The 27,400-nt window shown below is 55.1% G+C and overlaps 1 protein-coding gene and 1 long non-coding RNA gene across 2 annotated transcripts; one reads left to right on the top strand and one right to left on the bottom strand.

The window, feature by feature from the left end:
• Window positions 1-1,208: 1,208 nt before the first annotated feature.
• On the bottom strand, window positions 1,209-22,515 carry CCDC102A (coiled-coil domain containing 102A). The gene is made up of 9 exons (XM_069552850.2): window positions 22,424-22,515; window positions 14,261-15,024; window positions 11,450-11,673; window positions 9,633-9,741; window positions 7,186-7,302; window positions 6,678-6,887; window positions 4,916-5,086; window positions 3,824-3,927; window positions 1,209-1,430 (listed from the first exon to the last, which is right to left on the bottom strand). The coding sequence occupies exons 2-9, from the start codon at window positions 14,861-14,863 to the stop codon at window positions 1,301-1,303; spliced, it is 1,668 nt and encodes a 555-aa protein (XP_069408951.1). The 5' UTR covers window positions 14,864-15,024; window positions 22,424-22,515; the 3' UTR covers window positions 1,209-1,300.
• LOC138419794 (uncharacterized) lies at window positions 22,149-23,426 on the top strand. Its single transcript, XR_011445940.1, has 3 exons — window positions 22,149-22,227; window positions 22,354-23,064; window positions 23,234-23,426. It is a non-coding gene; the product is annotated as an uncharacterized lncRNA (long non-coding RNA).
• Window positions 23,427-27,400: the final 3,974 nt, after the last annotated feature.

A 27,400-nucleotide genomic window follows, 5' to 3' on the forward strand; every position in this document is an offset into this window, starting at 1 on the left:
TCTGGGCTAGGACAGTTCTGAGTGCCTGCTCCTGCAGAAAGCAGGCCCTGATGCCAGGAGTTCATGTCAAATTCTCATCAAGGGCAGGTGACTCAAACGCCACCTCAACTTGCGAAGATTCAACAACGTATGCTACCATGCTTTGAATAACCTTTCCTACCAGATTTAATATACACTGGCTGGTTATAGGTTTAGGAATTAAGAATCAAAAGATAAAATCTATAACGTCACTACCTAGAGCAGGGCTAGGAGAATGATGAAAGGGTTATAGGTTGTGTTCATATCCAGCTCTGGGTAAACGCCCACCAGTCAGTTGCCTGGATGTCATCCCCTACGGCCGAACCCAGCTGGCAGATCCCTCCTCTCCAGGGCATACCTTCAAGTATTTCAATTATAATTCACCTTTACTGAGCTCCAGGTGAACTCATCTAATTCTCCTGATGACTCTATGAGACAGTTTACAGATGGAGAAACTGAGGCTCAGAGAGGACAAGTAACTTCCCCAAGGTTACTCCCCCAAGCCAGTAAGGGCCGGAGCAGATATCTGAATTCATCTGGAGTCAGAACTGAAGTCTCCTGCAGATTAAACATGCACCATCTCTTCTCGTTCCCCTCACAGCAGCTGGATTCCAGACCATTCATCAGTCCCACTGTTCATTCATTCATTCTTTCTCACGTTCATTCATTCATTAAGTCACTCAAGTGACTTCATATTGATATTCCCGAGCTCAGGCTTGGTGCAGGGCAAGCTGATCCTATCTGTCCCCCACACGCGTGCCTGATCTGCCACACACAGGACTCCACCTGAGAACATGAACTCCATTTATTACAAAAGATAGGGTTATCACATTGTACTATCAACAGCCACAGCCCCTGCCAGACCTCCAAGGTCCAGAGAGGCAGCCTGGATGGAGGCCCCTAACAGCTCTCCTTTGACACCCCCTCCCCCAGCAAGAAAGTCCTGGGTGGGTGGGGGCACTTGACTGGGCCTTGGAGTGGTCCTGTGTCTATAAAACCAAATAAGTCCAAGGACCCCAGGCATATATACTAATATATATATGACATATATATATATAAAAAAATATATATATATAAAATGTAGGCCACGGCTTCCCTTCCATGGAGTGTCGCTAAGGTGGGACCACCAACGCCCACGGTGGGAGAGAAGGAAGTTGTCTGTGGCAGGGACTGGGGTCTGCTCCCAGAGTCAGCACACACAGCTGCATCAGTTCGAGTGGCTGGTCAGCCTGGGCACCCAGGGTTGGGGGGTGGCGCCCAGTCCTGCCTAGCCCTGGCAGCTCTAAGCCACCTGGATCTGCAGGTCCTCGTCCTCGTCCAGGTCACTGGCTCCGTCCCCCGCCTCCTCGGCACCAAAGCGAGCGCTGCGGATCTTCCCAAAGAGGGGGGCATTCTGCTGCTGTCGGCGGAGCCTGTGGGGTGGGGTGACAGGCGGGTCAGAGACAAGCCTGATCCGCTGGTGCTGACAGCAGCTAAGCCTCCCCTAGAGCTTCCCGCTGCCAGGCACCAGACTGAGCCTTCCACAAACATTACCTCGTCTCACTTCATCCTTCCAGAAGCCCCCGAAGTGAGGGAGGTGCTCCTGTCACTCCCATTTTACAGATAGGGAAACTGAGGCACTAAGTCCCACAGACAGCAGCGAGCAGGGGCTGGGCTCTGAACTGGATGGCTGGCTCTGGAGTAGGTAGAGGGGTAGGGGGGGATGGCTTGAAGAGGTGAAGCAGCCGGCTCAAGGTAAAGCGGCTGGGATTTGAACCCAAGCCAGGCTCCAAAGCCCATAGGAAGAGAGTCCAGGGGTGGGGGTTTTGAGTCCCCTACATCCCTAATGTCAGTGAGAAAGCCCTCCACTCTTGTTCTTCCCCACATTAAAATTCCTAAAGCCAAAATTTACGAGGCAGACTTGCCTCTAAGAAGAGCCAGTGGAGGAAATGCCCATCCCCCCTCCTCCCTGGCTCCCCGTGCCCACCCCCAGCGGAGTAGCCGCCTGGCTGCATCTTACTGGAAGGCATGAATTATTAACACGGCGGGGAGGGGCGCGGGCGGGGGCCTCCATTACTGCATGGTGATTTAGTGAGCTGTCCCCGGAACATTAAAGCACAAAAAGTTGGGAAATAAGATGAGGCAGCGGTCCTGGGCAGCCCAGCCCTCCCCGTGGAAGCACTTGAGAGCCTGGGCAGAGCCAGCCTGCCTGCCCATTTTGGGAGTTTATGGCTCCCAAAGAATGTGGCCAAGACTGCGGGAAGGCCCTGAGGCTAGGCGGCCTTGTGAGGGGCCCATGTGCTGGAGTGGGGGGGCGGGGTGGGGGGAGACGGGGACGGGGTGGGGGGGGGGGTGGAGTGGGCAGAACTGGCCAGACACTGAGCCTGACTTGCACTCATGACTGGGCTCCTTGACGACACTTCATAGGCAACATCCCAAGCATCTGGGGAAACTGAGCCTTGGCTCCCCAGGTCACACAGCTATCAGGTCTGGCTCCACAGTCTGTGCTCTCAGCCACAGACACTCAGCACATATATAACAGTACACGCTCTGTAAATAAGGGCTCCGGTGGCAGATAGCCAGGGAGGCAATCTGACCTGATCACCCACCACCTGTGCGGTGGTGAAAGGACTTAACCCTCTTGTGCCTTAGTTTCCTGTTTGCCAGCCCCCTGGGGGTAGAAAAAAATTTTCCTTCCTGTCTCTCCTAGGAGCGTGGTTCTTAAAGCACAATGTTGTTGACCAGTCGCTAAGTCATTTCTGACTCTGCGACCCCATGGACTGCAGCACGCCAGCCTTCCCAGTCCTTCACTCTCTATCAGAGTTTGCTCAAACTCATGTCCATTGAGTTGGTGATGCCATCCAACCATGGCACAATATCTGACCCCAATACTAAAGCTCTACTACTATTTGGCATTTATCACGGGCCTGGTCCTTTTATAAGCACAGATCAGCTCATTTAATTCCCACAATCAAGAAGTAATAAAAACTGTTATCAACCCCATGTTACAGATGAGGAAACTCTGAAAAAAAAAAAAGAGGTTAAGTAAGTGGCCCAAAATAACACAGCTACTTAGTGTCGAGCCAGAGTTCCCACCACCCAATCTTAGCAGCAGAGACTGGGCGCTGTCTATTCCATGAAATAAGAGGATGGAAGTAAGGGCCTGGCCTGGCACAGGAAATCAGTCTCAGGTGGAAGCTTGTGAAATGGGGCGGGGCTTGGACTAGACATTCTCTGACATACCCCAGCTCTAAGGGGAGTCCGGGGGAGAGAGCCACTCTCGGGGTGTTGGGATGGAGTGGGAGGCAGAGCATGCTGGGTGGGCCCCCAGACCTCCTGGTCCTCCCTCACTGAGGCGGATGGGTCCTGTCTGCAGCTGAGGGGTCCGGGCTACCATCAGGGCCGAGATCCCACAGACCCCAGCTGGTCCAGAGTCACCCCAGCCGGAGGACCTTGCGGGCTGCTTGTCCTTCTCATCAGAGACTGCCCAGATCCACCCGCCCTCCCTGCTGCCCCACGTTGGGCCTGACCTCTTTGGCTGCTCTCTCTATATCCGCTGGCTGCAGGACACAACTCCAAGGCTCCCAGCTGGTCTTACTTCCTGCACTCCCTTCCCTGGTTTCCGAGCCCTGGCCCTTCCTGCTTGAAGGGGACAGGATTCTGGCCCCAGGACATCCGGATCTCTTCCTTCCCTGTCTTCCCCTCTAGGCCCATTCGGCTGGAGCCCCGACCCCGACCCTGGGCCTCCCTGGGCTAGAAGTGCCCCTGCCCTGTTTGTGCGTCCCGGCTGGGAGTCCTCGCCCCGGGGGCGGCACGCTGGGCCCACCTGGACTGCACATGTTCCAGCTGCACTTGCAGGTTCTCACTCTGCTCCGTCTGCTCATCCAGAGACCGCTGCAGCTTCCGCGCCTGGTTATGGGCCTCGTCCAACTGTGGGGGTGAACGGGGCCGAGAGCATAGGAGTCACCTTGGGTTGGGCCAGCCTGCCCCGCCATCTGCTGAGGACCAGCCACTCCTGCCGTTCCTCTGTGAGAATGATCCTCCTCGAAAGCAATTCCTGTCTCTCCTTCGAGGCCTTTCAAATGCTATCATCTGAGGCCCAGCTCCTCCAGGAGAACATCCTTTTTTTGCCTCTTCTTGTGGCAAAAGAAGAGGCATCCTGTTGCCTCTCCCTTCCAAATCTACCCATCCTCCAACACCCCAAGCTACTGATCCATCCATCAACCCACCTACCCGTATATTCCCATGAATCGGTCCATCTGACCATTCATCCATGGAAATATCCATCTGCCTATGGAGACATCCACCAACCCACTTACCATCCATTGATCTATTCAGCCACCCATTCATACTACCCTTGTGTCCTTCCACTCTTCCAAACCCGTCTTCCCATCTACCCATCCTTCTGCCCTTCTTTCCTTCGGTCCATTCACTCCTCCACCCACTGACAGTCAGCTGTCTACCTTTCCACTATCCACTCAGTCATCCACCTTTCCACATATCCATTCATCCACCCATCTATCTACCTACCCCTTCATCCATCCATCCATCCAACCACCCATCAGACATCTGTTGTTACCTCTCTCCCAACCATCTGTCCATCTAGCCCCTCATCCATCTGTTCATCCATCCATGGATTTATCCTTCTGTCCATTTAACCAACTCCACATCCACCCACTCATCCATTCATTAATCTACTCAACCACTCATCTACGTTATCTGTCCATTTCTCTTCCCATCTTCCTACCCACACACCACCTGTCACCCACCCACTCTCTCCTGAGTGCCTCCCGAGAGTCAGGCTTGTACCAGGCACTGGGGACCCAGCACGGAGCAACACAGGAGGGCCCTGCAGCTCCACCCCCACCGAGCCCAGCTGAGGTCTGCAGGCTGCACGCTGGGCCCTGCAGGTGCTCACCTCGTCCTCAGCCTGGGCCAGCTCCTTCTTGAGCTCTTCCACCCGCAGCCGCAGCTTCTTCACCTCGGCCTCGTGCTGCTCCACCCGCCGGTTGGCATGAGCCAGCTCCGCCACCTTCTCCTGGAACTGCTTCTTCAGTTTGCCGTGCATGTGCTTCAGGTCAGCCAGCTCCTGCAGGAGAGCGGAGATGGAAGAGGGCTCATGATGGGAAGTCCACGAGGTCAAGTGGTTCTGGGGGTACTGGAGTCCCTTCTCCCTGGAACCTCTCTGAAATGCCAGCAGTAGAGTTGGGGGAGGAGCTGGAGGCTAGAGGTGCCATCTAGTGAGGTGAGAAGGCCTGGGGGTGATGAGGGGGAGGTGGGTGGAGTGCTGGCTCCGTTCTGGACATGGAACTCTGGGGTGCCTGCTGGAGACGACGTGAGGTGTGCAGTAGGCTACTTGAGCTGAGTCTCATTTTCTGGGGAGGGACAAAGTCAGGGCTCTTTGATGTATAAATGGCATTAAAGCTCTGGGTCAGCTGAGGAGTGCGTTTCGGAAGCAAAGAGATCTGAAGCCAGAGTGGCTGGGAAGAAGATGAGCAGCCAGGAGAGGAGCTGTCCACACCTGAGCTCTGGGAGCTCTCTGAGCCCTCAGTCTTCACATCTGTGAAATGGCCTCTTGAATCCATTCTCTGTTCCATTTCCACCAACCTCAGCCTGGTCCTGGCCTCTATCATTTCCTGCTGCCCCCAGGAAATGGCCCAGACTCCCCCATCCGCTTGCCTTCTCGTCCATCTTCTACTCAGCAGCCAGTGAGCGCTCAGAGCCACAACTTGCTTGCACCTACCTCTCACTTTTCAAAGGTGGCTCAGGCCTCCTGCCTCACCTACCACATCCCTCTTGTCTGCTCCCCTCCAGCCACACCAGCCTCCCTTGTTCCTCCAAAGCTCCAGGTCCCTGTCACCATGGGACATTCATTCACATCATTTTCCAAATCTCCTGGAATCAGCCCACTGTCAATGCCTGCTCTCCCTGGAGACCTGGGCTTAAATGCCACTGCCTCAGGAAAGCCTCCCCAGGACCTGGGCCTCAGCCAGGTGGCCGGGCATCCCCTTTCCTCTCTCCCTGCCAGAGCCACGGAGCTGTGTGACCAGCATAAGCGTGTGACGGAGTGAGCAACGTCTATATCCCCCTCAGCTATCAGCTCTACAAGGGGAGGCCACGTCCCTCCTGTCTGTTCACGGCTGTGTCCCTACCACCTAGAACAAGGCCTACGCGCAGCTGGAGCTCAATAAACATTTGCTGGACCAATGAAAGGGCTGTTGAAAGGATTAACTGATGTTGTTGTGTTTAGTTGCTCAGCTGTGTCTGACTCTTTGTGATCCCATGGACTGTACCCTGCCAAGCTCCTCTGTCCATGGGATTTCCTAGGCAAGAATACAGGAGTGGGTTGCCTTTCCTTTTTCCAGGGGATCTTCCTGACCCAAGGATCGAACCGGCATCTCCTGGTTGGCAGGTGGATTCTTTACCACTATGTCGCCAAGTATTCTCCATAACACGGGCAAAAAGCACCAGCCCGGAGCCTGGCCTACAGTGGTACCCCACAAACCCAGCTATAATGGTGGTTATCACTGAGCCTGGCCTATGGCAGGTGCTGCCGCCAGGCAATCACCTCCTTGGTCTGTAGTTGTTACCTCAAGGGTCTCTGGCCCCCTGCAGTCTGGAGCTGGATGCCAAGGAGGTGGTCTGCCCCAGCCCTGGCTGCAGCCGCCTCACTACCCCACCTTGTTCTTCTCGAAGAGCGCAGCCTGGCTGGCCCGCAGGTCGCAGTCTAGCGCGCTGGCCGTCTGCCGCCGTCGCCGGGCCAGCGCCTCCTCCAGGTCCCCGACCTGCGCCCGCAGCTTCTTGTTCTCCCGCTCCAGGCCCAGTTTCTCCGTCTCCAGCCGCTCCCGGCGACCCCACTCAGCGGCGTTCTCCGCCTGCAGCCGCTCCATCTGCAACAGGGCAGGACAGCGGGAGGGGTCCACAGGGAGGGGCCTGGCACGGGCGAGCGGGAGGTTCCCCCTCACCACCTCCTCCAGCAGTTGTTTTGGCTCCAGGAAGCAAGTCCAGCTGCAGCAGCTATAATTAACCCGGGCTTATTTGACACGCACAGGGTGTGAGCCACAGAGGCCCACCCCTTGCAGACTGGAGCACCCAGGGCTGTGGCTGGTTCCTGTCCTCCTGTGAGTGACTGATGGAGGCAGGGCCCCCCGGGCGCCCCCAGACCCTGGGCCCTGCCGGTGGCCTCACCTCACCCCTCAGCTCCGCCATCTTCCTGTCCATGCTGGAACGCGCACCCAGCTCATCCTCCAAGTCTTCGGACATGCGGCCCAACTCGTCCTGGTGGGCCTCCTTCAGTATGCTGAGCTGTGTGATACAGCACAGGCTGGTTAGGTGAGGACCACCAGCTCCAGGGAGGGGTGGGAGCTGGTGCCGGAGGGCTCAGCAAGGAGCCTCAGGTGGTGCCCAAATGGGCCACAGGGTATTCAGAACAGACTCCGAATCTGAACGCATCTGCCTCCCCTGACATCTCTCACCTCCCTGATTACCATTCAGCCTCCCAGTGTCCATTCTTGGGTGCCCTCCACCTGCCCCCTGACTTTCTCTCATCAACCCATTTTCCACAACAGTAGCCCTTTTATCTTAAAATAAATAAATAAATAAAATAAACCCAGGGGAATTCCCTGGTGGTGCAGTGGTTAGGACTCTGAGCTTCCACTGCAGGGGACACACGTTCCATCCCTGGTTGGGGAACTAAGATCCTATAAGTAGCCAGTCTGTGTGGCCAAAAAATATACTGATTAATTTTAAAAAGACACAGCCAATCATATCCCAACCCCAGGTTCCCTAAGAACCGACCTTTCCCTATGGTCCCACAAAGCCATCTCCGCTCAACCGCATCGCCCATCCCCCCCCACCCCCCCAGAGCTCTCTGAGCCTCCTCTCTAGTCCTCCAATTCGCAAGCTCCTGTCCATTGCAGGCTTCACACTTGTGCTTCCCTCTGCTCGCTGCCCTCTTTCCGAGGTATCTTGAAGGGCTGACTTTTCTCACTCTCAGGCCTTGGCCTAAATGCCCTCTCCTCAGGGAGGCCTCTCCTGTCCTCCCTGCCTAGAAGGGGTGCTTCTCCATCCCCCCACCTCCCCAAGAACGTGAGCCTGGGAGACAGCATGTCTGTCTGCCCGCCTTCGTTTCCGTGTATGGCCTGGGCACCCTCAGCGAACACTGGCTGAACACACCCAGGGGATCTGAATGCAGGTCTGCCTGTGGGTGTGGGGCTGGTCACATCAGAATTGCCTGGGGTGATCTGAAATAGTACAGAGTCCCTGTTGTAGAGCAGAGAAAATTGTCAGAGGAATGCTCATTGCAATGGCATGAATGAACCTTAAATATGCAATGTTGATGGAAAAGAAAAACCCAGATACCAATGAGAATCTTTATAGTTATGTATCTGTAAAATTGCACAGTTGGGTCTCACATTTCTTCAAATGATTACACGATTTGAAAAGATTAAAAAGATTCCTGGACCTAAGCCCCAAAGATGCTGATTCAGGAGAGTGAGGGCAGGGTCTGGGAAGCTTTTTTTTAGGAGACTCCTTAAAGAGATTCTACTTAAAGACCAATTTTCCAGGGCAGTTTCAGGCTCAGGTCTGCGAGCTGCCCACCTTTTGGAAAAGCAGGGTGGCTGCGCCCCCTGGTGGCCATCAGGGTCTGCACAGGGAAGCAGTAAGGAAAGCCCAGTCTGACCCCAGCATGCTGCTGCTGCTGCTGCTGCGCCGCTTCAGTCGTGTCCGACTCTGTGCGACCCCATAGACAGCAGCCCACCAGGCTCCTCCGTCCCTGGGATTCTCCAGGCAAGAACACTGGAGTGGGTTGCCATTTCCTTCTCCAATGCATGAAAGTGAAAAGTGAAAGTGAAGTCTCTCAGTCGCGTCCGACTCAGTGACCCCATGGACTGTATAGCCCACCAGGCTCCTCCATCCATGGGATTTTCCAGGCAAGAGTACTGGAGTGGGGTGCCATTGCCTTCTCCGGACCCCAGCATGCAGGAGTTCCCAAACTGCAGGGGTGGAATTTCCTCTCTGCCACCTAGAGTCTCAGTTTCCTCATCTGTAAGATGGGGACACCAAGTGTGTTTCCTTGACTGCTGTGAGGCTCTAGCAAGATCTCGTACCCACTATGTGCCCAGTGAACATCCAGACTCCTTCCCTTTGTCTTGGTCTACAAGGCTGGTGGGATCCCCTTGCAATCTCATCTCTCACTAACTACCCTCCAGCCACACTGGCCTCTATTTCTTGAACCCACTAGGCTTGTCCTGGCCTCAGGACCTTTGCATTTGCTGCACCCTCTGCCAGGAACTCTGCCTCCATCTCTTCTCAACGGTTGTTTCTTCTAATCACTTTAGGTCTTGCCTTGAATGTAACCCTCTTAGAGAGATCTTTCTATGACCCACCACCTCATCTCTCTGATTGTGTTTTGAATTTCACAGTTTCTGAATTTATCTACCTGGTTACTGTTGGTGTTCTCCCCACAACCCCTCCTCCACCTCCTGCCCCAGTCCACAGATCACCACACGGCATAGGGCTGGTGCTTGACAGTGAATGATTGAATTCCCCTCTTTCTCCCATTCCGACTGCTGAAATTCAATGACAGCAGTACTGCTTTCTCCAGGAAGCCCACCCTGGTCTCCGAGACTCACTTGCTTGAGCATCTCCTGCTTGGTCTTGCTCAGTTCCTCGTACTTGATCTTCCACTGGCTGAGCTCTCCCTCCAGCTTCTCGATGTTCCTGCTCAGTGCCATTTTATCCCTGGGGAGGGGAGACGTGGGGGTGAGCCCACTGGGGCCCTCTGCTGAGTCCTCCAGTCCCTTCCAAGTCCAAGGCCAAGGTGTCGTGAGAGGTAATCTGTTCTATGCCGCCCCCCTGGCTCCCGGTGGTTTGCTGCATACCCCAGGCCTTGGCACCCCTCTCCCCTGGCTTCCAGTGGTTTGCTGCATACCCCAGGCCTTGGCACCCCATTCTGTGGCAGGAAACCTGGTTGTGCAATCTCCTGGAGCTGCACCCTCCACACAACTGCGGGAGTCCAGCCCCTGCTGTGGAGAGTGTCTGGTTCTCCAGGGCACCGGGCCCTGGGCTCATCCATCAGATAATATCCCCACTCCCCTCTAACTGTTTTATGCTGACTAGTGTGAACACACAGCTCTGCAGTCAGAAAAGCTGGAAAGCACTTTCCAGGACTCTCTGAAGGAGGAGTCCCTTCTTGTCACCATCACTGGGTGGGAGCCCCATAAACTACTCTCATGCCCCTCACCCTTCACTCTGCCCTGAGTGTGCAGGAGGCGCCGTGGCTATTTGGCCACATGCAGTGTTTCATGACCAACCCCCACACCACGCTGGCCTCCCATTCTGAGAGTTTAGCATTACTTTACATTTCAGTTAGTACAACAGGTTGATTTTTGTTCACTGTGCTTAAACAGAAATGCAGCGTCTCAGTTCTGGAGGCTCCAAGTCCAAGACCGAGGTGTTGGTTCCACGGGAGGGCTGTGAGAGGGCATCTGTTCTATACCTCTTTCCTGGCTTCTGGTGGCAATATCTGGTGCTCCTTGGCTTGCAGGAGCATGGCCGTGATCTCTGCTTCTACCTTCACAAGGGCACTGCGTTGATTTTTAAAAGATTTCTGTGTGTAGTTATCTTATGCCATCTTTGTGTTTAATTTCCGGATGGAAAAGGGGGTGTTACTAAATATTCTCCATGATCAGGCAAAAATGACCAATCAAGGTCACTGGTGACCTCCGAGTCCTAAACCCACTGGTCAGAGCTCAGTCCTCTTCCGACTTGACCAGCTGACTGCTCCCTCATCCACGAAATGGCTCCTCCTGCTTCTTCTTCCCCCTCACTGGCTCCCTTCTCCTGTATCCTTTGCTGCCTCCTTCTTCCTCTGATTCTATAGCTGGTGGGCTCCAGGGCCCCATCCTTTGACCTCTGCCCTATCCACTCTCACCCCAGCTCATGGTTTTCAGCATCATCTATTCGCTGATGACTCCTGAATTTCTACTTCCAGCCCAGACCTGTCTTGTGAACTCTATAGACTCATTCACGTCCCCAAATGCCTTCCTGCTGAATCAAGCTCAACATGTCCAAAACCAAACTCCCAGCTTCCACCCCTCAGTCCCTGTATCCCTCCTTCCCTGCTAAGATTTTTTGCCCATGGCACTCTCCCTGCACGAAGGCAGGGATTGCTGGTCTCATGGATAACTGTATCCTCACCGAGCACAGTGCCTGACCTAGATCCCTGACACATATTAATTGCATTAATTTTAAAAAGCCCTCATGTTGGGTCCTTGGGTACAGTACCACTGTTCTCAAGTCCCGAGAATCAATGGGACTCAAAGGGGAAGTCCCATTCCCTTTCATTGAGTCTCAACTTCTGTGACACGGACTTTGATTCTGTGATTCCGAGGAGGCCCTGGTATGGCCTGGCCCACCCCCTAGCCCCTGCCTGTCTCCCGGGACTCACTCTCGTTCCTTGAGCAGCACCTTCTGGGACTCATCCAGCCGTAGCCGCAGGGCGGTCAGCTTGGAGGCATCTTCCTCGACGGTGGTGTCCTCCCAGGGCAGGCGGCTGCGCTCCTGGCGGCCTGAGCTGCCCCGTGGGGCCCCAGCCCCTGCACTGCGCACCTCCCAGCAGCCCTCAGGCTCCTCTGGTCTGCTCTTCAGCAGGCTCTCCACCAGCTCCAGCTCCTGCGGGGACCCAGGCAGAGGTTGGACTAATGATCGCTGAGCCCTCACCCTCTTGGCCTTCACCATAGCCTCTCCCAGGTCCAGGGTCTGGCATCAGCTTGGTGGGTAACTGTGGGCAAGTCACACAGTCCTCTGGACCCCCGTTTCCTCTTCTGCTGCCTGCCCGTCCACCCCTGGAGAGGGAGGGCCACACCCTCCCCCTTCGCTGCTTAGAACTGCACAGAGTCAGCCACTCAGATTCCCTGAATCCTGGAAGATCCCCCAGAAGAGGTGGTAAGCTCTCTGCTGCTGGAAGTATGCAAATATTTGGTGGGACACTGATGAATGCAGAAGCAGGGATTCCTACAAGGAATAAGGACTAGATTCCCTCAAAAGGGATTCCTGCTCAAAGATCCCACTTTTCAGTGGGATCACCTGAAACATGATAAGTGACGTGGTAAAAGATGCATGGACTTCCCTGGTGGCTCAGTGGTAAAGAATTTGCCTGCCAGTGCAGGAGACTCAGGTTCAATCCCTGGACTGGGAAGATGCCCTGGAAAAGGCAATGGCAACCAACTCCAGTATTCTTGCCTAGGAAATCCCATGGACAAGGAGCCTGGCGGGCTACAGGCCATGGGGTCACGAAAGAGTCAGACACCACTGAGCGACTATGCCACAACAGTGAAAGATACACAGGAAGGCGGCCTCTGGTGCAGAACCAGCTCCCAGACAGAAAGCGGTGAGGGTCGGTTAGCTCAGCCCTGAGCCCTCTTCCTCCCTGCCAGCCTCCTCTTCCCGGCTGCCCTTGTCTACCCCCGGCCTGCCTCTGACCAAGATACCCATGGCCTCTGTCCCAGCCCGGCTTCTCCCACAGTCATTCCAGATGAGTTTGGGCTGGTCCCTTCCTCGACTGACCTTCAGTTTCCCTATCCAGACTAGGACAGTGGGCCTGAGGAGTGAAATTCTACTCCTCTTATATCTCAGACTGTCTGGGTGGGGGCCTCTGAGGCCATCTGGTCCAAAGCTCCAATTCCCAACTGAGGAACCAGCGGGGGAAGAAGGGGATTGCTGGAGGGTCACAGAGCACAGACATGGCTGGGCTAGAGAACAAACTCGGGCTGCATCCTCTGAGCTCCTGCTGCGGTACCTGCCACCTCCTGGGATGCCTCATAACCGAACACGGAGAGGACAGGAAGTGTCTGAGGCTGGCTGATATACAGAAGCTCATCCTCTTCCCCAAAGAAGAGCAAGAAATGTCACCTGCAAGCACCAGTCAGGCCCTGGGGAAGAGGGCTTCAGCCACCAGGAGGCAGCAGTGCCCACTCTAGCCCACTGGTAGGAGAGGGGAGGGGGCATTGAAGAATCTTAGGAGCTGGCATGACTGGGGATGGAGCTGGGAGCAACCTGAGCCTGGATTCAGTCCCTAGACGGCCTTCAGGTGAGTCTTGCTTGTTCGGAGGAGGCTGCCCTCCTCACATATGATTAATGTTCCAGATAGCCTAATTATTATCACCATGGGCTGAGAAGCTCATCTGGGGTCAACTCCCAGCGACTCCAGTCACCAGCTGGGAGCCACTGGTAATTGACATCTCAGCGCCTCGGTGTTTTCATTTGTAAAGCCAGTATTTCCTGGGTTGCCCTGAGAATTAACTAGGTAGTGTGTATGTAGAGCCTAGCATTTTGTAAGGGTGCCCATGGAACGATGGAGGCTTTGCCCAGATTTACCAAGCACTCCCAGCCTCTCGCTATTTGCACAGAATTTCCATCACCTGTAATGCATTCCTGCACTTTTCACCATCAATTTCTCCTATCTCAGCTCAAATAGGACCGCTTCTAGAAAAGCTGCGGTGAAGCTCCCTCCTCAGAGCCTGGCTCAGGGACCTCCTTCTGTGCTCCCATTGCCCTGACACCCGCCCCTTCCTCAGCTTTGATAGACACCTGTTAAAATGTTTACTCCTTTCTCTAAATTGACTAAATGAACGGATTCAGCTCTGGGACTAATGGATGCCTTTGAGGTAAGTTCTTACAACTTGCTCCTGCTCAGAGAGGATGATTTGTTGGTTTTGTTGACTACTCAGGTATGGGACGGAGAAGGCAACGGCACCCCACTCCAGTACTCTTGCCTGGGAAATCCCATGGATGGAGGAGCCTGGTAGGCTGCAGTCCATGGGGTCGCTAGAAGTCGGACACGACTGAGTGACCTCCCTTTCACTTTTCACTTTCATGCATTGGAGAAGGAAATGGCAACCCACTCCAGTGTTCTTGCCTGGAGAATCCCAGGGACGGGGGAGCCTGGTGGACTGCCGTCTATGGGGTCGCACAGAGTCGGACACGACTGAAGTGACTTAGCAGCAGCGGCAGGTACGGGAGCGGCGGGACCACCATAATCAGGGACACTCTGCCCTTGGGGTCTGTGGGAGGAAGGTAACCTGGGGCCCTGCAGGGCAGAGCCTGAATCCCAGAAGGTGTGATACCTACCCACGTGCCAGGCCCTTACTTCCCTTTCTGAGCCCCACAGCTACCGCTCCTGCCCGGGTCAATCAGCCCCGCCCACTTCCGGACCCCAGCGCGAAGGCCCCGCCCAGAAGCCCCGCCCCTCGCCGCGCACCTGGCTGCCCTGCGGTCTCTCGCATCCGGATCCGACGTCGCGCACAGGCACCGGCTCCTGTTCCCTTTCTGGCTCCGTCTCGGGCCCATCGGGAGTCCTGTCCGCGGTCCCCCGGGCGCCCCGCAGCCGCGCCAGCTCGCGACCCCGCGCCTCGCACTCGCCCTGCGCTTCTTGGCGCTCGCGCCGAGCGCCCGCCAGCTCCTTGGTGAGCGCGTCGAGGCGCTGGCGCAGCTGGCGCACCTCCTCGCGCGCTCGGTTGCGCTCGGCGCGCACCTTGCTCCACTTCTCGCGCCAGTTGGCGGTGCAGTCCGACCACCAGCGCATGGTCTTCTCCATCTGCGCCGCCCGCGCGCGCGCCTCCTCCAGCTCCCGCAGCCGCAGCTCCTCGCGGCTCTCCCAGTCCCCGTCGGCCAGCAGCGCGGGCGCCGGCGGCATGGGCAGCGCAGGCGGCGGCCCTGGCGAGGGCGTGCCGCTGGGAGGCGTGGGTGGAAGCGAGTCGGCTGGCCCCATGCGCTCGGGCGACGGGCTGCCCAGGATGGTCAGGAGGCTGCCCTTGGACAGCTGCGGGGACTCGGCCAGCCGGGGGCTTGGCCCGTGGCTCATGGCGTGGCCGCGGGGGGCGGGCAGGCTCGTGGGCGCTGGGCTGGAAGTCCCGGACTCAGAGGCGGCGCGGGGAACACGTGGCAGACGCGATATCACTGTGCATGATGGCCACTGCTACTGGGTGCTCTCCGGGCTACGGGGAGGGGGACGCTCCCTCCGACCTGTGGGAGAACACAACCATTATTTGGAGGTCGCCACCAACCGCCCATATCCTTAAGCTCAGCCACGGGAAGCAAAGGGAACGGCATCACCGGTAGAAGGAACAGCATGGCAAAGGTGGAAGGAGTGCAACTGGTCGCCTCCAGGAGCCCCAGGGAGGCTGGAATGGTGAGCCAGGGCCTGCAGCTGCTTCCTCACTGGCCTCCAGATAACCCCCTTGAGTCCCTTCACCCTGGAGCAGCCACCGCTGATCTGAAACCTTAATCTGCTGTCCCTGACCTTCAGGTCCCATCTCTCGCATTGAATAGCTTATACTGCTCTCCACCTGGAATGCCCTGCTGCCAGGAGTCCCCTCCCAGCCTCTTCCTGTGCTGGGCTGACTCTTCCCATCCTTAAAACTTAGGTGAAATAGTGTCTTCTCCAAGAGGTTTTCCGGGACCCTTCAGGCCAGGTGGTCAGCCCCTGCCCAAGTCTCCACCAGCCAGCCTCACTGTACTATTTTTCTGTGTCCCTGTGAGCAGCCCATCTTCACCCCAAGCTGTGAGTTTGCTGAGGGCAGGGGATGGCTGGCTCTTGGTCTTTGTCCCAGCACATGATGACAATAATAATGACATTTATGGAGGGCCAACTACAGGCCATGCCTATGTGAGCTATCCTCTCAACAGACTCGAGGGCAGCTATAGACATTTACTGAAGAGGAAAGGGAGACTCAGCAAAAGTAAGCCCTGGAGTTGATCCAGATACACCATCCAGAAGTCCAAACACTGGCGTGGGTCTGGTGAATACATGCACGCACTGGTGGTATGATGGAAGTAAGCTGGGGTTTAGATGGTGAAGCCGTGCAGTGTGGTGAGGTGTCCCCCCATGCCGACTACTGAGCTCTGCTGTTCATTGGCCACATCTCTTTTAAAATAAGTGAGACACATGCCCCACTCTGTCCCCAGCCTGCCACACTCTCCCTCAGAGTGGCTTCATGCTGACCACCGACAGCTCCTTGGGCTATCTCATACTTCCTTCCCCATTCAGCTGGGCCTGACCCTCAGAGCCTCACTGCAGCCCCTAAGACCTGCCCTGATCGTTATTCCTTCCTTTTCTGGGTGACCCATCAGGGTACTGCTGGTGGGACTCTCAGCATCCTGGAAAAGTGTCCCAGTACTGTCTGGCTGTGTCCCTTCATCAGTCTTTTCCAGCCTCTAAGCCCCCCACTTGGCAGCACATCTAATGTCACAGTTTATGGTAAAAAGAGGAGCTGTCAGGCTGGCACTCCCTCCTTGTCCTGCCTTTAGCCCCACAGCCCCCTCCTCTCTGCCCTGAAGAGGATGGGGGGCTCTCCCCTCCTTGGGTCAAAGGCCCCCCCATCCAGCTTCTCCCACCCCAACCAATGATCCCCCTCCAAGGAGCCTGCTCCCTGCTGAAGTCTCTCCTGGCACTTTCACCTCCCTTCTCTGTCTCCTCCCTTTCCAGGCTCATCCAGAGTGGGCCACACTTGCTGTCTCCCCCCCATGCACCTCCTTCACCCTCTCTCATCAAGCCTTACCAGCCTGGCCTCCAGCCCCCCTGCCCTACCCTCTGGGCATGTCTCAACTCTTGCAGGTATGCCCTCTCGAGCTCTGGGCACCTTCCAGCCCTCCTTTCTTGCACCTCTCCTTCCCAGGATGTTCTCTGGGTTTTCCTCCTATTCTCCAGCAGTCCCCCATTAGCCTCCCTAGTTGGCAAACTGGGCTCATCCCTGCAGTGCTGGCATCACCCCAGTCCTGGCCGCCTTCTCCTTTCTGGCTGCCCCTGCCTAAGCCATCTCTCCACGTCCGCAGTAACCCCCAGTCTCTCTCCCAGCCTGGGCTGCTCTCCAGAACCACTCACATGTCCCTCAGACAACTCAGACTCAGCTTGGTCAAATGGGACTCCCTGTCTCCATTCCCCCCCAACTGGAGCCTCCTTCTGGATGCCCTCTCTGGGAGAAGGGTGCTTCTTTACTTCTTCACCTTGTGGGGAATATCCTGGAATTGGCTTTCTCTCCACCTCCAAGTCCTGCCAGTCTGTCTGCCACACATCACAGGGATCCACCTACCTTCTTCCTCCTCAACCGCTAACCTGTCAAGGCCACCATCACTTCCCACTGGGGAGACGGCAGCCACCACTCTCCCTGTCCCATCCCCCTGTCCCCTTTTCCCTCCTTCAAATCCATCCTCAAGAGCAGCAGCCAGAGTGAGGTTTTAAAAACACAAACCGGATCGTGCCAGTGGCCACCACCTTTGTCATTACCAGTAGCTGTGACCCCTCCCCTCCCTACAGTCAATTCCAAACTCACTCTCTCAAAGGCTCCAACACCAAAAACGCATCGATTCCCCCGCTTGTTCACTGTCCCCACTGCCCACCCTGTCCCTTCTCTCCTTGCTACACCCACCCAAACGCCCTCAGTGTTCCAGCTACCGCACTCATTCTTGTCTCTCCAGGCAGAGCCGTCTCTGGTTGCTTTCACTGCTCTGCCTGCTCTTGCCTTCACCCGTATAACCAGGCATTCACAGGTTTTCCACCACTGTGGACCAGTGTTCATTTAAATTAATGACTATTGCAGTCACAGTTCCTTAGCATGGTTCAGTGATCCTACTATTGGCCTGGCCAAAAAGTTTACTTCAGTTTTTTCCCCTAAGATGTTATGGAATAACCAGAACAAAACTTTTGGCCATTCCAATATATTTCTCCAGTGCGTTTGCCCTTAGTTTATCGTCTGTCTTCCTTCACCAGGCACCAGCTCTAGTCTCTGCTCTGTCATCAATCTCATGTAAACCACTGCCCCATATGGGGCCTCAGTTTCCCCCCTGGTAGAACTGCAGTGAGGGGTGAGGGAGGCCAGGGCTTCTAGAGCAAGAAGTCCTTCAGATTCACCTGGACATTAGCTTAAAATGCAGTTCCTGGACCTCACTCCTCAGAGAATCATGTTCAGTAGGGATTTGCATTTTAACCATCCAAGCGTGGGATATTTTGAGTAACTGTGTCACCACCCATAGTTCCATATGTACAAACATGTCTATCTCCACCCCAACACCTGCACAGACTAGGTTACGCCCCCAGACACAGCCCTCTGGGCTTAGGTTTCAGTTCCCTGTACACCCAACTCCCCAAGGGATCCCTGGAAGGCTGAGTACCCACTGTGACTATCTTTGCACCTGTGCAATGAGGTGACTGGCCTAGATCCCACGTGCATTCACAGACATGTGCACACTCAGACACATAAGCAATCCCATACACGTAAATATAAAGTCATGGGCAGGCACACACATACACGGAGGTGGCCCCATAGGCACACACAACAACTATGTATATGTTCAGAGAGATGCTTCCTTGTAGATACAGAGTCACAGACACACCTGAAGACATACATATGCCCACACGGATACACACAGAGACACGCAAAAATACATACTCATCCCTGAGACAGGCAAATGCACACACGCATATACACAAACACACGAACGCATATACAGACACTCGCAGTCCTCTTCGCCCCAGTTTCCTGGCCCAGCTCCACATGGAGAAGCTCTTGGAAAAGAAAAACAATGTGAGAGCCTGCGGGGGAGGGGAAGGAGGCAGGAAATCTGAGTGCCAGTCCGGTGGCCTCACTAGAGGCCAGAGCTGTGCTGGGAATGGGGGGTGGTGAGGCGGGGGTTCCTGGGGCCAGGCCCCTATCTCCTGGGCCCTTCCTGTAGCCCCTAAACCGAGAGGGCGGCAGGGAGGGGGCTGCTGCCACATCCTCTCCGCCTCTGGGAGCTGCCAGGCGTGAATGGGGCTTGGGGAGGGGTGGCCCCCTCCTTCCAGGAATCCCAAGCCTGTCGTACAGGGCCAGGGCGGGCACCACCCAGGCCCCTAATGGCTTCCAGGCACCCACGCTTAAGGGAGGGGTGGGGGGGACTGGGGGAGGAGGGGGGTCAGAGAGGCTCTGGACAGGCCTCCTGCCTTTCTTCCTGCAGGCCCAGGTCCCCTGAAGGGTGTGTGTGCACACATGTGTAAATGGATGGGGGTGGGGGGTCCCAAGGTTGGTTTTCTGGAGAAGCCCACCCCTGGACACACCAGGAACCCTGCCTCACACTCAAAGGCAGCCTAGCAATGCTTCCCCTCACCTCCACCCCCACCCCACTGACATAACACAGCCTTAGGGGCAGACGCACACACACCAAGCCCTGGTAACATACACACTCACCAAGAGAGATGCAGCATGGAGGTTCAGCTGGCAGTTGTAGAGACTGCCTCCCACTGCCTACCCCGCCTGCCCTTCCTCGCCAGGCTCAGTGTCTTCCTCCCCTGGGGTGTGAGTATGTGTGTGGGGTGGCCTCCCGATTCCTGCAGTGTGTCACCACTCCCCATGGAGCAGGTGGAGGAGGTACCAGCCTCCACAGGCCCAGAAAGTCCTTCCCACTCACCCTCCCCTCTCCTGTGCCCACCCCCCACCCCTAGCACCAGCCAGACGGGTCTATTCCTGCTCAAACCCTCAAGATCTCTGCTCAGCCTGATCCCCTACTCAGGATGCCCAGCTCAGACTCCGAAACCCCACCCATCCTTCAGGCTCAGTTCCACCACCTCCCGGAAATGCCTTGGTCTCCCCAGCCCCACTCTGCCAGGGGAGTATATCCCCACAGCCTTCCAGAACCAGACCTGGCCAGCTGCCCTCTCTCCTCTTGCAGTTCAGTCCTCCCCCAACCCAGGCAGGACACCTGTGCCACCCGGAGCCACTAGCGCAGGCCCTGCACACAGGAGGTGCTCAAAGTTGGCTGGCGGGGTGGAGAGCAGAAAGCAGAACCATGGCTTCACATCCCCTTAACTGGGTAGCAGAGCCACCTGGGAAGGCTTCCCATGTGGCACTAGTGGTAAAGAACCCACCTGCCAGTGCAGGAGATGTAAAAGATGTGGGTTTGATCTCTGGGTTGGGAAGATCCCCTGGAGGAGGGAATGGCAACCCACTCCAGTATTCATGCCTGGAGAATCCCATGGACAGAGGAGCACGGTGGGCTTTGTACGGCCCATAGCGTTGCAAAGAGTAGAACACCACTGAAGTGACTTAGCAAGCATGCACAGGTCCGCATGGGACTCAAGAGCTCCTGAACCCCAGCCCCACAGTCATCCTCACTCCTCCAGGCAGCTGCTGGCCAGGACAGGAGAATGTTTTGATTGGATATTTGCCTCAGGCAAGGCCTTCATCAGCCTTGTCTAGGCAAAGTGACTGGTGGCTCTTGCTTCTAGTGGACCTGTTTGGAATGTTCTTTCTCCTTTCTCTAGCAGTACCTCCTACACATCCTTTAGGACCTACCCCTGGGTAACGATCCCCTGGGTAGCCTTCCCCAACCTCATACACAGAGTATGTTAGTGCTCCCCAAATGGCACCTCCTGTTCTTCAGCAGTGGCCACACTGAGAAACCACAAGGGCATCCTGGACTCACTGGCTGTCAGCACAGGGCCCACCATACAGCAGATGCTGCATTAATGCTTCCCAGGCTGATGGGTGGAAGATGGACAGCTAGGGGTTCCCCGTAATCAGGGAGGGTTGCACCATTCTAAGGATCAGGAGTCACTTTAGGGTCAGGCTCTGAGACAGGGGTGTCAGAGCCTGTGGCCAAGGTCAAAGTCAGAGGTCATCTCACGGCCAGGTCAAGGATCAGGCCTCTTACCTGAGGGGGTCTGACTCGCAGGGGGACAAGTTTATTTTGTCCTTACTGTGTTTTGATGGCTCATATCTAGTGAAAAGAGTAAGCAGTGCTGAGGCCTAGATGGGGCCCAGCTTAGGGGGCTGGGGTGGGTGTGGGTTGGGATGGGATGGCCCAACTCCTCCCTCCAGCTCAGAAACCCTCTATAACCTCCCAGAACCTTTCAGGTGGGGCTGTGGGGCTGGCCTGTGGCCACAGGCCTGGCTGTGGGCAGGGAGCAGAGCCCAGCAGGAAACCACAGAGGACAGCCTGATTGGATAAGTGCAGGGCCCAAGGCTGGTCTGCCCACAAACTGGGCGCTTGTCCCTCTGACCTGTCACCCGTGTTCCCATCACTGGACCTCCAGGAGAGGAGAGGGAGGCAGGCTGAGCCTGTAGGCTGAACCTGAGCCCTGGGGGGTAGGCACCCCTAATCCGTTCCCAGGTACCTCCATCTTAGAGAAGCCAAAGATATCCTGGACCACTAACCATAACTCGTTTTTTTACAAATGGGCCACCTGAGATCCAGAGGTACAGCTATTGGTCCCCATCAAGGACCAGCAGCAAAATTGGGTGTGTTTTGGCGGGGGGTGGGGGGGGGGCGCTGGATTGCTAGGATTGGATGCCTCCCCTTCTGGATCCTGATTACCTGAGGGGCAAGGTGCCCCTGGGACCACCTACACCATGGGGTCCTCAGTCATCAGGCCAAGCACAGCTGGGAGAGGATGGGAGGTTTTCATGGGGTGGACCCCAGCCCCGGGGCTCTGAGCAACTCCTTGAACTATACACTCTAGTACAGTGGACTTCTCAGGAGCCCCATCTGTACCTCTGTGACGCTGTTTGATACCTGCAAGGCCACGCCCTCACTGATGCTGTTTTCTTACTTGTAAGATGGAGAGAGGCACTAACAAGATACCTAAAAGCTTTGTCCAACCAGTGGGCAGAATCTGTGCCGACACGAAGTTATCCTACCTCCCCAACAGCCCTACATAACCCACACTTAAGACAGAGAAACTGAAGCCACGGTGGGGAAGGAGGCTTGCAGGACATCACCAGTTCTCACAATCGTTAATAGTGGGACAACGGAGGCCCACTCCCTTCTCCTGACACTAAGCCGTCGCTCCACCTGTCCCAACTCCTTCCAGAAATTCCCTTTCTGCCCTCCCATGACCACGAGTCGCCTAAATCCTCACTTCCTCTCCCCCTCCCCAGCACAGCCGCTGCGGGATGAGGGAGGAGGGTCTCCCGGCCCAGCGAGACGCGGTCCCGCCCACCCCGCCGCGCGGCCCCCCATTGGCAGCCACCAGGGGCGCCGTGCTCCGATTGGCCCGCGCCGCCCGTCCGTCCCGCATTCGCCATGGTGACCACGTTGGGTCCCCCGGGAGAGGTCCAAATTCCGCCCCCGCCCGCCGCCGCCGCCGCCGCCCCCCTGGGGTCTGGCCCCAGCCCGCTGCTTTTCAAGGGCGGCCCTGCTCTCCCCCCTCCCCCAACTCCTGAAGCCCCTTCCACTCCTGAGGCTGGGGCTCCGGAGGTAGGGGAGCCTGCGGAGGGGGCTAGGAAGTTCTGCTCAGAGTTTGGGGGTTGCTGCGGACGCGGGAGCTCCCGCTGCTCCTCTTCCAGCACGCCCCGCAACTTAACCCCTTCCCTCCCGCTGAAGGTTCCTGGCCTGGAGGGAGTTCCCCGGGACGCCGTGGCTTTCGGCCCCCTGCACTACCGCCCCCGCTCACCTCGGCCGGCGACCAGCGGGCTCCGGACGTCCGATCCGCCGCGGCTGGGCGGAGCGGGCACGGGGCTTGCTGCGGCCGCCGCCGGGAGGGCCGAGGGAGGGCCGCGGAGTCTCCTCCTCCCTCCCGGGGGGAGGGGAGAGAGGAATCGGCGGGGCGGGGGCGGCGGGGCCCGGGCGGGATGCGGCCCCACTCTGACCCTGGCCCGCAGAGTTGGTTGGGTGGGGGACCCGCGCCTAACTTTGGGGAGAGGGGCGCGGGCTGAGTTGGTGGGATCGCCACCGAACGGGCCGGACCCCGACGGAGGCCCCACCGCGGCGTTGGGCCTAGAGAAGGGGGAAGGAAGGCCGGGTCTGGGGGCCCCGTGGGGTCGGCTTTCCTGCCTCGTGTTTCCCTGAGCGGCAGTGACGTACTAGGCGCCCAGCAGCCGAAGTGGGCACCGTCTGTCCCGGGCTCTGCACGTGCAGCTTGTATACCAAGCTTATATACTTTTGTTACCTACATTCTTCCCAGTGCTAGCTCTGCCACCGAGTGGATGCGGAGCAGCAAGTCCCTGCACCCCATCGGGCCTCAGTTTCCCCTTTGTGCAGCAGAAGGATGGACCACAGTATCCTCGCGCATGTTGAGAAGCGTGGTGGAGCCGGGTGCTGAGGTTTTCTCAGATGTGCCAGGGTGCTTCCTGCGCAGAGCCGGCCTCGACTGGCTAGGGGAGGGGTGGGGCGGTCCCACGCAGTTACCTTGAGGGGTACTTGCGTGCGCCCTGTCACTTTGGGGCTTCCTCCCTTGAGAGTGAGTGTCTGTGGTTACTTCTAGAGAGGGGGAAGCGGTCGCCGTACAGTCCTCTTCTTACCACATCCTGTCCCCTGGAAGGCCGATGAGGTGAATTCGTGTTAAAGGAGGACCAGAAGTTCAGAGTTGTGGTGGAGGGAACCTTGCTGTATTGAGTCTTTACGTGGAAGAAACTAAAAATAAAGAAGATAAATTAGTTTGAATTGATAATTAACAATAGAGGCATATGTCTGTTTATTGCCCTTCGAAAGATGCTGTGTTTCTGTTTTTGTTTTGTACAAATTGAAGGTTTGTACAGCTCTCATGTGGAAAGCGAGTCTGTTGGCACCAACAGCATTTGCTCACTTTGTGTCTCAGTGTCACATTCTGGTAACCCTAAAAATATTTCACTGGCAAAAAGATTACCAGTTGCTGAAGGTGCAAGTGATAACATTATTTTAGCAATGTGCATGCGTGTTAAGTCACTTCAGTCACTCTTTGGAACCCAATGGACTGTAGCCTGCCAGACTCCTCTGTCCATGGGATTCTCCAGGCAAGGATACTGAAGTGGGTTGCCATGCCCTCTTCCAGGGGATCTTCCCCACCCAGGGATCAAACCCCATCTCTTCTGTCTCCTGCACTGACAGGCAGGTTCTTTACCTCTAGCACTACCTGGGAAGGCCCTTTTTAGCAATAAAGATTTTTAAATTAAGGTTTATGTACTTCTTAAAAGACATATGCTGTTGGCACACTTACTATACTAATATAGTGTAAACATAACCTTTACCTGCACTGGGAAACCAAAAAAATTCATGTAACTCAATACATTGTGAGCTTTGATTTACTGTGGTGGCTTCGAACTGAACTGGAAATATCTCCGAGGTATGCCTGTATTTGGGGGCTTCCCTGGTGGCTCAGATGGTAAAGATGGTAAAGAACCTGTATTTAGATTATGGTTACTATCATGCATGCAGTAGCATCAATGAAGAATTGGCTCTTTGCAGCAAGAGGATCATTTTTGCAAACATATTTGAGAGTTTCACACCTGGGTTCACTCAATCCTGTGACAGTCAAACAGTTCTCTCTGCAAGTTCTTGGTCCGTTCTTTTACAGAAGCTCTCTTCCTCTGTGGTCAGTGACTGCTCCTTTTCCTCAGCATCACTTAACACCCACTTCATGAAATCCCACGCTTTTTTGCAGGATTTGTAGTTTCACTCATAACCATGTGCTTTGTCTTGGCATGGTTGAATGTTGATAGCATCTGACAATCAACTCGGGACAGATTTTGCTGGCACTAGGTGGGGTTTGAGAGGGAACTGACCTGTGAATATTGTAGTGGCTGACTTTTGCTTACTGTGTACTTTGGACCTGTGAGATTCAGATATTGAGTACTCAGACAGCTGGAACACCCCGATTTTAAACTTGGGGAAATGCTCACTGAGGCTCTTGGCTGAGACTTACCCAGAGTTTCACAACCAGTAAGGACAGTGGTGGACCAAGATCCCAGAGTTCTTTCCTAGAGTTTCTAAAGGTGGGGATATGCATTAAGAAGACGGAGGAGGCTGAGTTGATGGTGAACCTAACCTCCAATTGTTATTTTACAGCTTATTTTATTATTATTATTGGCCACATCATGTGGTATAGGGGATCTTGGTACACCGACAGGGGATTGAAGCCATGCCCCCTGCATTTGGGAGCCCGGAGTCTTAACCACTGGACCACCAGCTAAGTCCCCTAAACTCCTATTATAAAATCATCATGATAGAGCTATCTGTCTCAAAGAGAAGAACCAAAAATATTGTCCCAGGCATGTCTGTTGCAGGGGTTGAGGGAGGGAGAGCTACCCACTCATAGAACCAAGCTGTGTCCTGACCATAGGCTTGGGAGTTCACATGAATTAGCTCAGTGTTATAGCCAGGGCTTCCCAGGTGGTGCTAGTGGTAAAGAATCCACCTGCCAAAGCAGGGGAGGCAAGAGATGTGGGTTCGATCCCTGGGTGGGGAAGATTGCCTAGAGTGGGAAGGGACAACCCACTCCAGTATTCTTGCCTAGAAAATTCCAGGGCAAGGGAGCCTGGTAGGCTACAGTCCATGGGGTTGCAAAGAGTAGGACAGGACTGACTGAGCGAGCGTGCACACAGCCATCCTATGAGCTGGTGGTGTTACCATCATCTCATCGTGAGAAAAGTGGGGATTAGAAGCCAAGTGACAGGCTCCAGTCACACGCTGGGAGGTCTTAAAGCCCAGATCTGACTTGCAACTTTACCATTTCATTCCTGTTGCTAAAACCGCACCTCCTGACAGCCTACTGGATGCAGCACTAATCTGGTTTAGTTTCCCAGTGCCCCCGCTAGGGGTTTCTTTCCCCAATTTAGGGTTTTCCACTGAGGCTTGTGTTAGTATTTCCCACACATCAGCAGTTCTCTGTCCTGTGTCTCTGCCACCACTTTTTGCCATCAACACATAACTCTTGTGCTGTTATTTACTTGGCATTTTGCCTTAAACCATTTCACTTTTTTTCTTTGTTTTAGAACAGATGTATATTTTAGGCTAAATAGGAAATGTTATCAGTTGCTGTAAATAGAAGAAAGTCATAAAAATAAATGTCATGTAAATAAGCAACATCCTCAATCAAGCTAGAAACCCTCACTGTGTTAAGAAAGGAATACAACTTGTACACCCGCGTTCGTAGCAGCATGTTCACAATACCCAAAAGACAGAAGCAACCTAAGTGTCTGTTGGTGGATGAATGGATAGACAATGTGGTCTATACATTCAAAAGAATATTATTCAGCCTTGAGAGGAGGCTAAAGGAAATTCTGACATATGTTTAACAGCATAGCTTGACCATAAAGACATCATGTTAAGTTAACAAGCTACACACAAAAGGAAACATATCGTATGATTCCACTGAGAGGAGGTTCCCGGAGTAGTCAAACAGAGACTGAGAGTAGACCAGTGGTTACTCGGGGCTGTAGGGGGTGGGGAATGGGGAATTAGTGTTTAATGGGTGCAAAGTTTCAGTTTCCAGAGACGGAAAAGCTTTGAGGGTGGTGATGGTAATTATAAAGGTACTGAATGCCACTGAACTGTACTCTTAAAAATGGCTAATATGGTAAACTTCATGTATATTTTTGCCACAATAAAAGAATCACTAAAAATCAGATATCCTGTTTTCTATGTCCAATATAAGTTTGAAGAATGAAAATCAAAAGGGCCGAAGGCGGTGGTAGAAAGGGGTTAGAGAGAGTTTAGTTCTGAATAGACACTTCTCCTGGATGTCACTGGGATTGAGAGAGACTGAACAGTAAATTACTTTTTCCTGGTGTGACTCGATTTATCTAATGTCCTGTCAGGGGTGCCACTTACTGCCCTCCTGCAGATCACCAGGGGAGCAGCCCCCACAGTGAGAGGCATCACTAGGGCTGGGGATGGCTCTGAGGGTGGGGAGTGAGAGGTGGCTTGCCTTCCTCCCTGCCTGGGAGACTGAACAAGGGCCAGGCATGCTTCCCAAAGTAGAAGCATCTGGAATGTTCCATAGGGGAACCGGAAGCAGGGAAGGCTTCCTAGAGTAGGCAAGACTTGAGATGGGCCCTAATGGAAGGAGAGGAGCTGGTGTGCCCAGGTATGTGTGTGTCATAGCAGGATAAGAGCAGGGAGACTGGGATGAATAAGCTGAAGCTCCAATACTTTGGACACCTGATACGAGGAGCCAACTCACTGGAAAAGACCCTGATGCTGGGAAAGATTGAGAGCAGGAGAAGCCGGCAGCAGAGGATGAGATGGTTGGATGTCATCACCGACTCATTGGACATGGGTTCGAGCAAACTCCGGGAGATGGCAAGGACGGGGAAACCTGGTGTGCTGTAGTCCATGGGGTTGAAAAGAGTCAGACACGACTGAGCGATTAAACAACAATGGCAAACACATCCTGAACTGGGTGGAAGTAGTGACTGGATGGGGCTAGACAACAAAGGTAATGGGAGCCACTGCTGGCTCCTTGAGCTGGGGTTGTGTCTTGGCAGTGAGTTCCAGAATCTGGAGTGCAGGGCTATGTAACCAGCACCCCCAAAAGGCAGGGCGTAGTGAGGCAGGCCCAGATCCAAAATGAAAAATGGGCTTTTGGGGTGAACAGAGCTTCCTCCTAGGCCCTGAGAGCAGCTGCTGGTGATGCAACCCTAGAGGTGGCCAGGAGAACTCAGAAAGGAAGGAA

Source organism: Ovis canadensis, chromosome 14 (genome assembly GCF_042477335.2).
Source record: "Ovis canadensis isolate MfBH-ARS-UI-01 breed Bighorn chromosome 14, ARS-UI_OviCan_v2, whole genome shotgun sequence".
Classification (NCBI taxonomy): domain Eukaryota; kingdom Metazoa; phylum Chordata; class Mammalia; order Artiodactyla; family Bovidae; genus Ovis; species Ovis canadensis.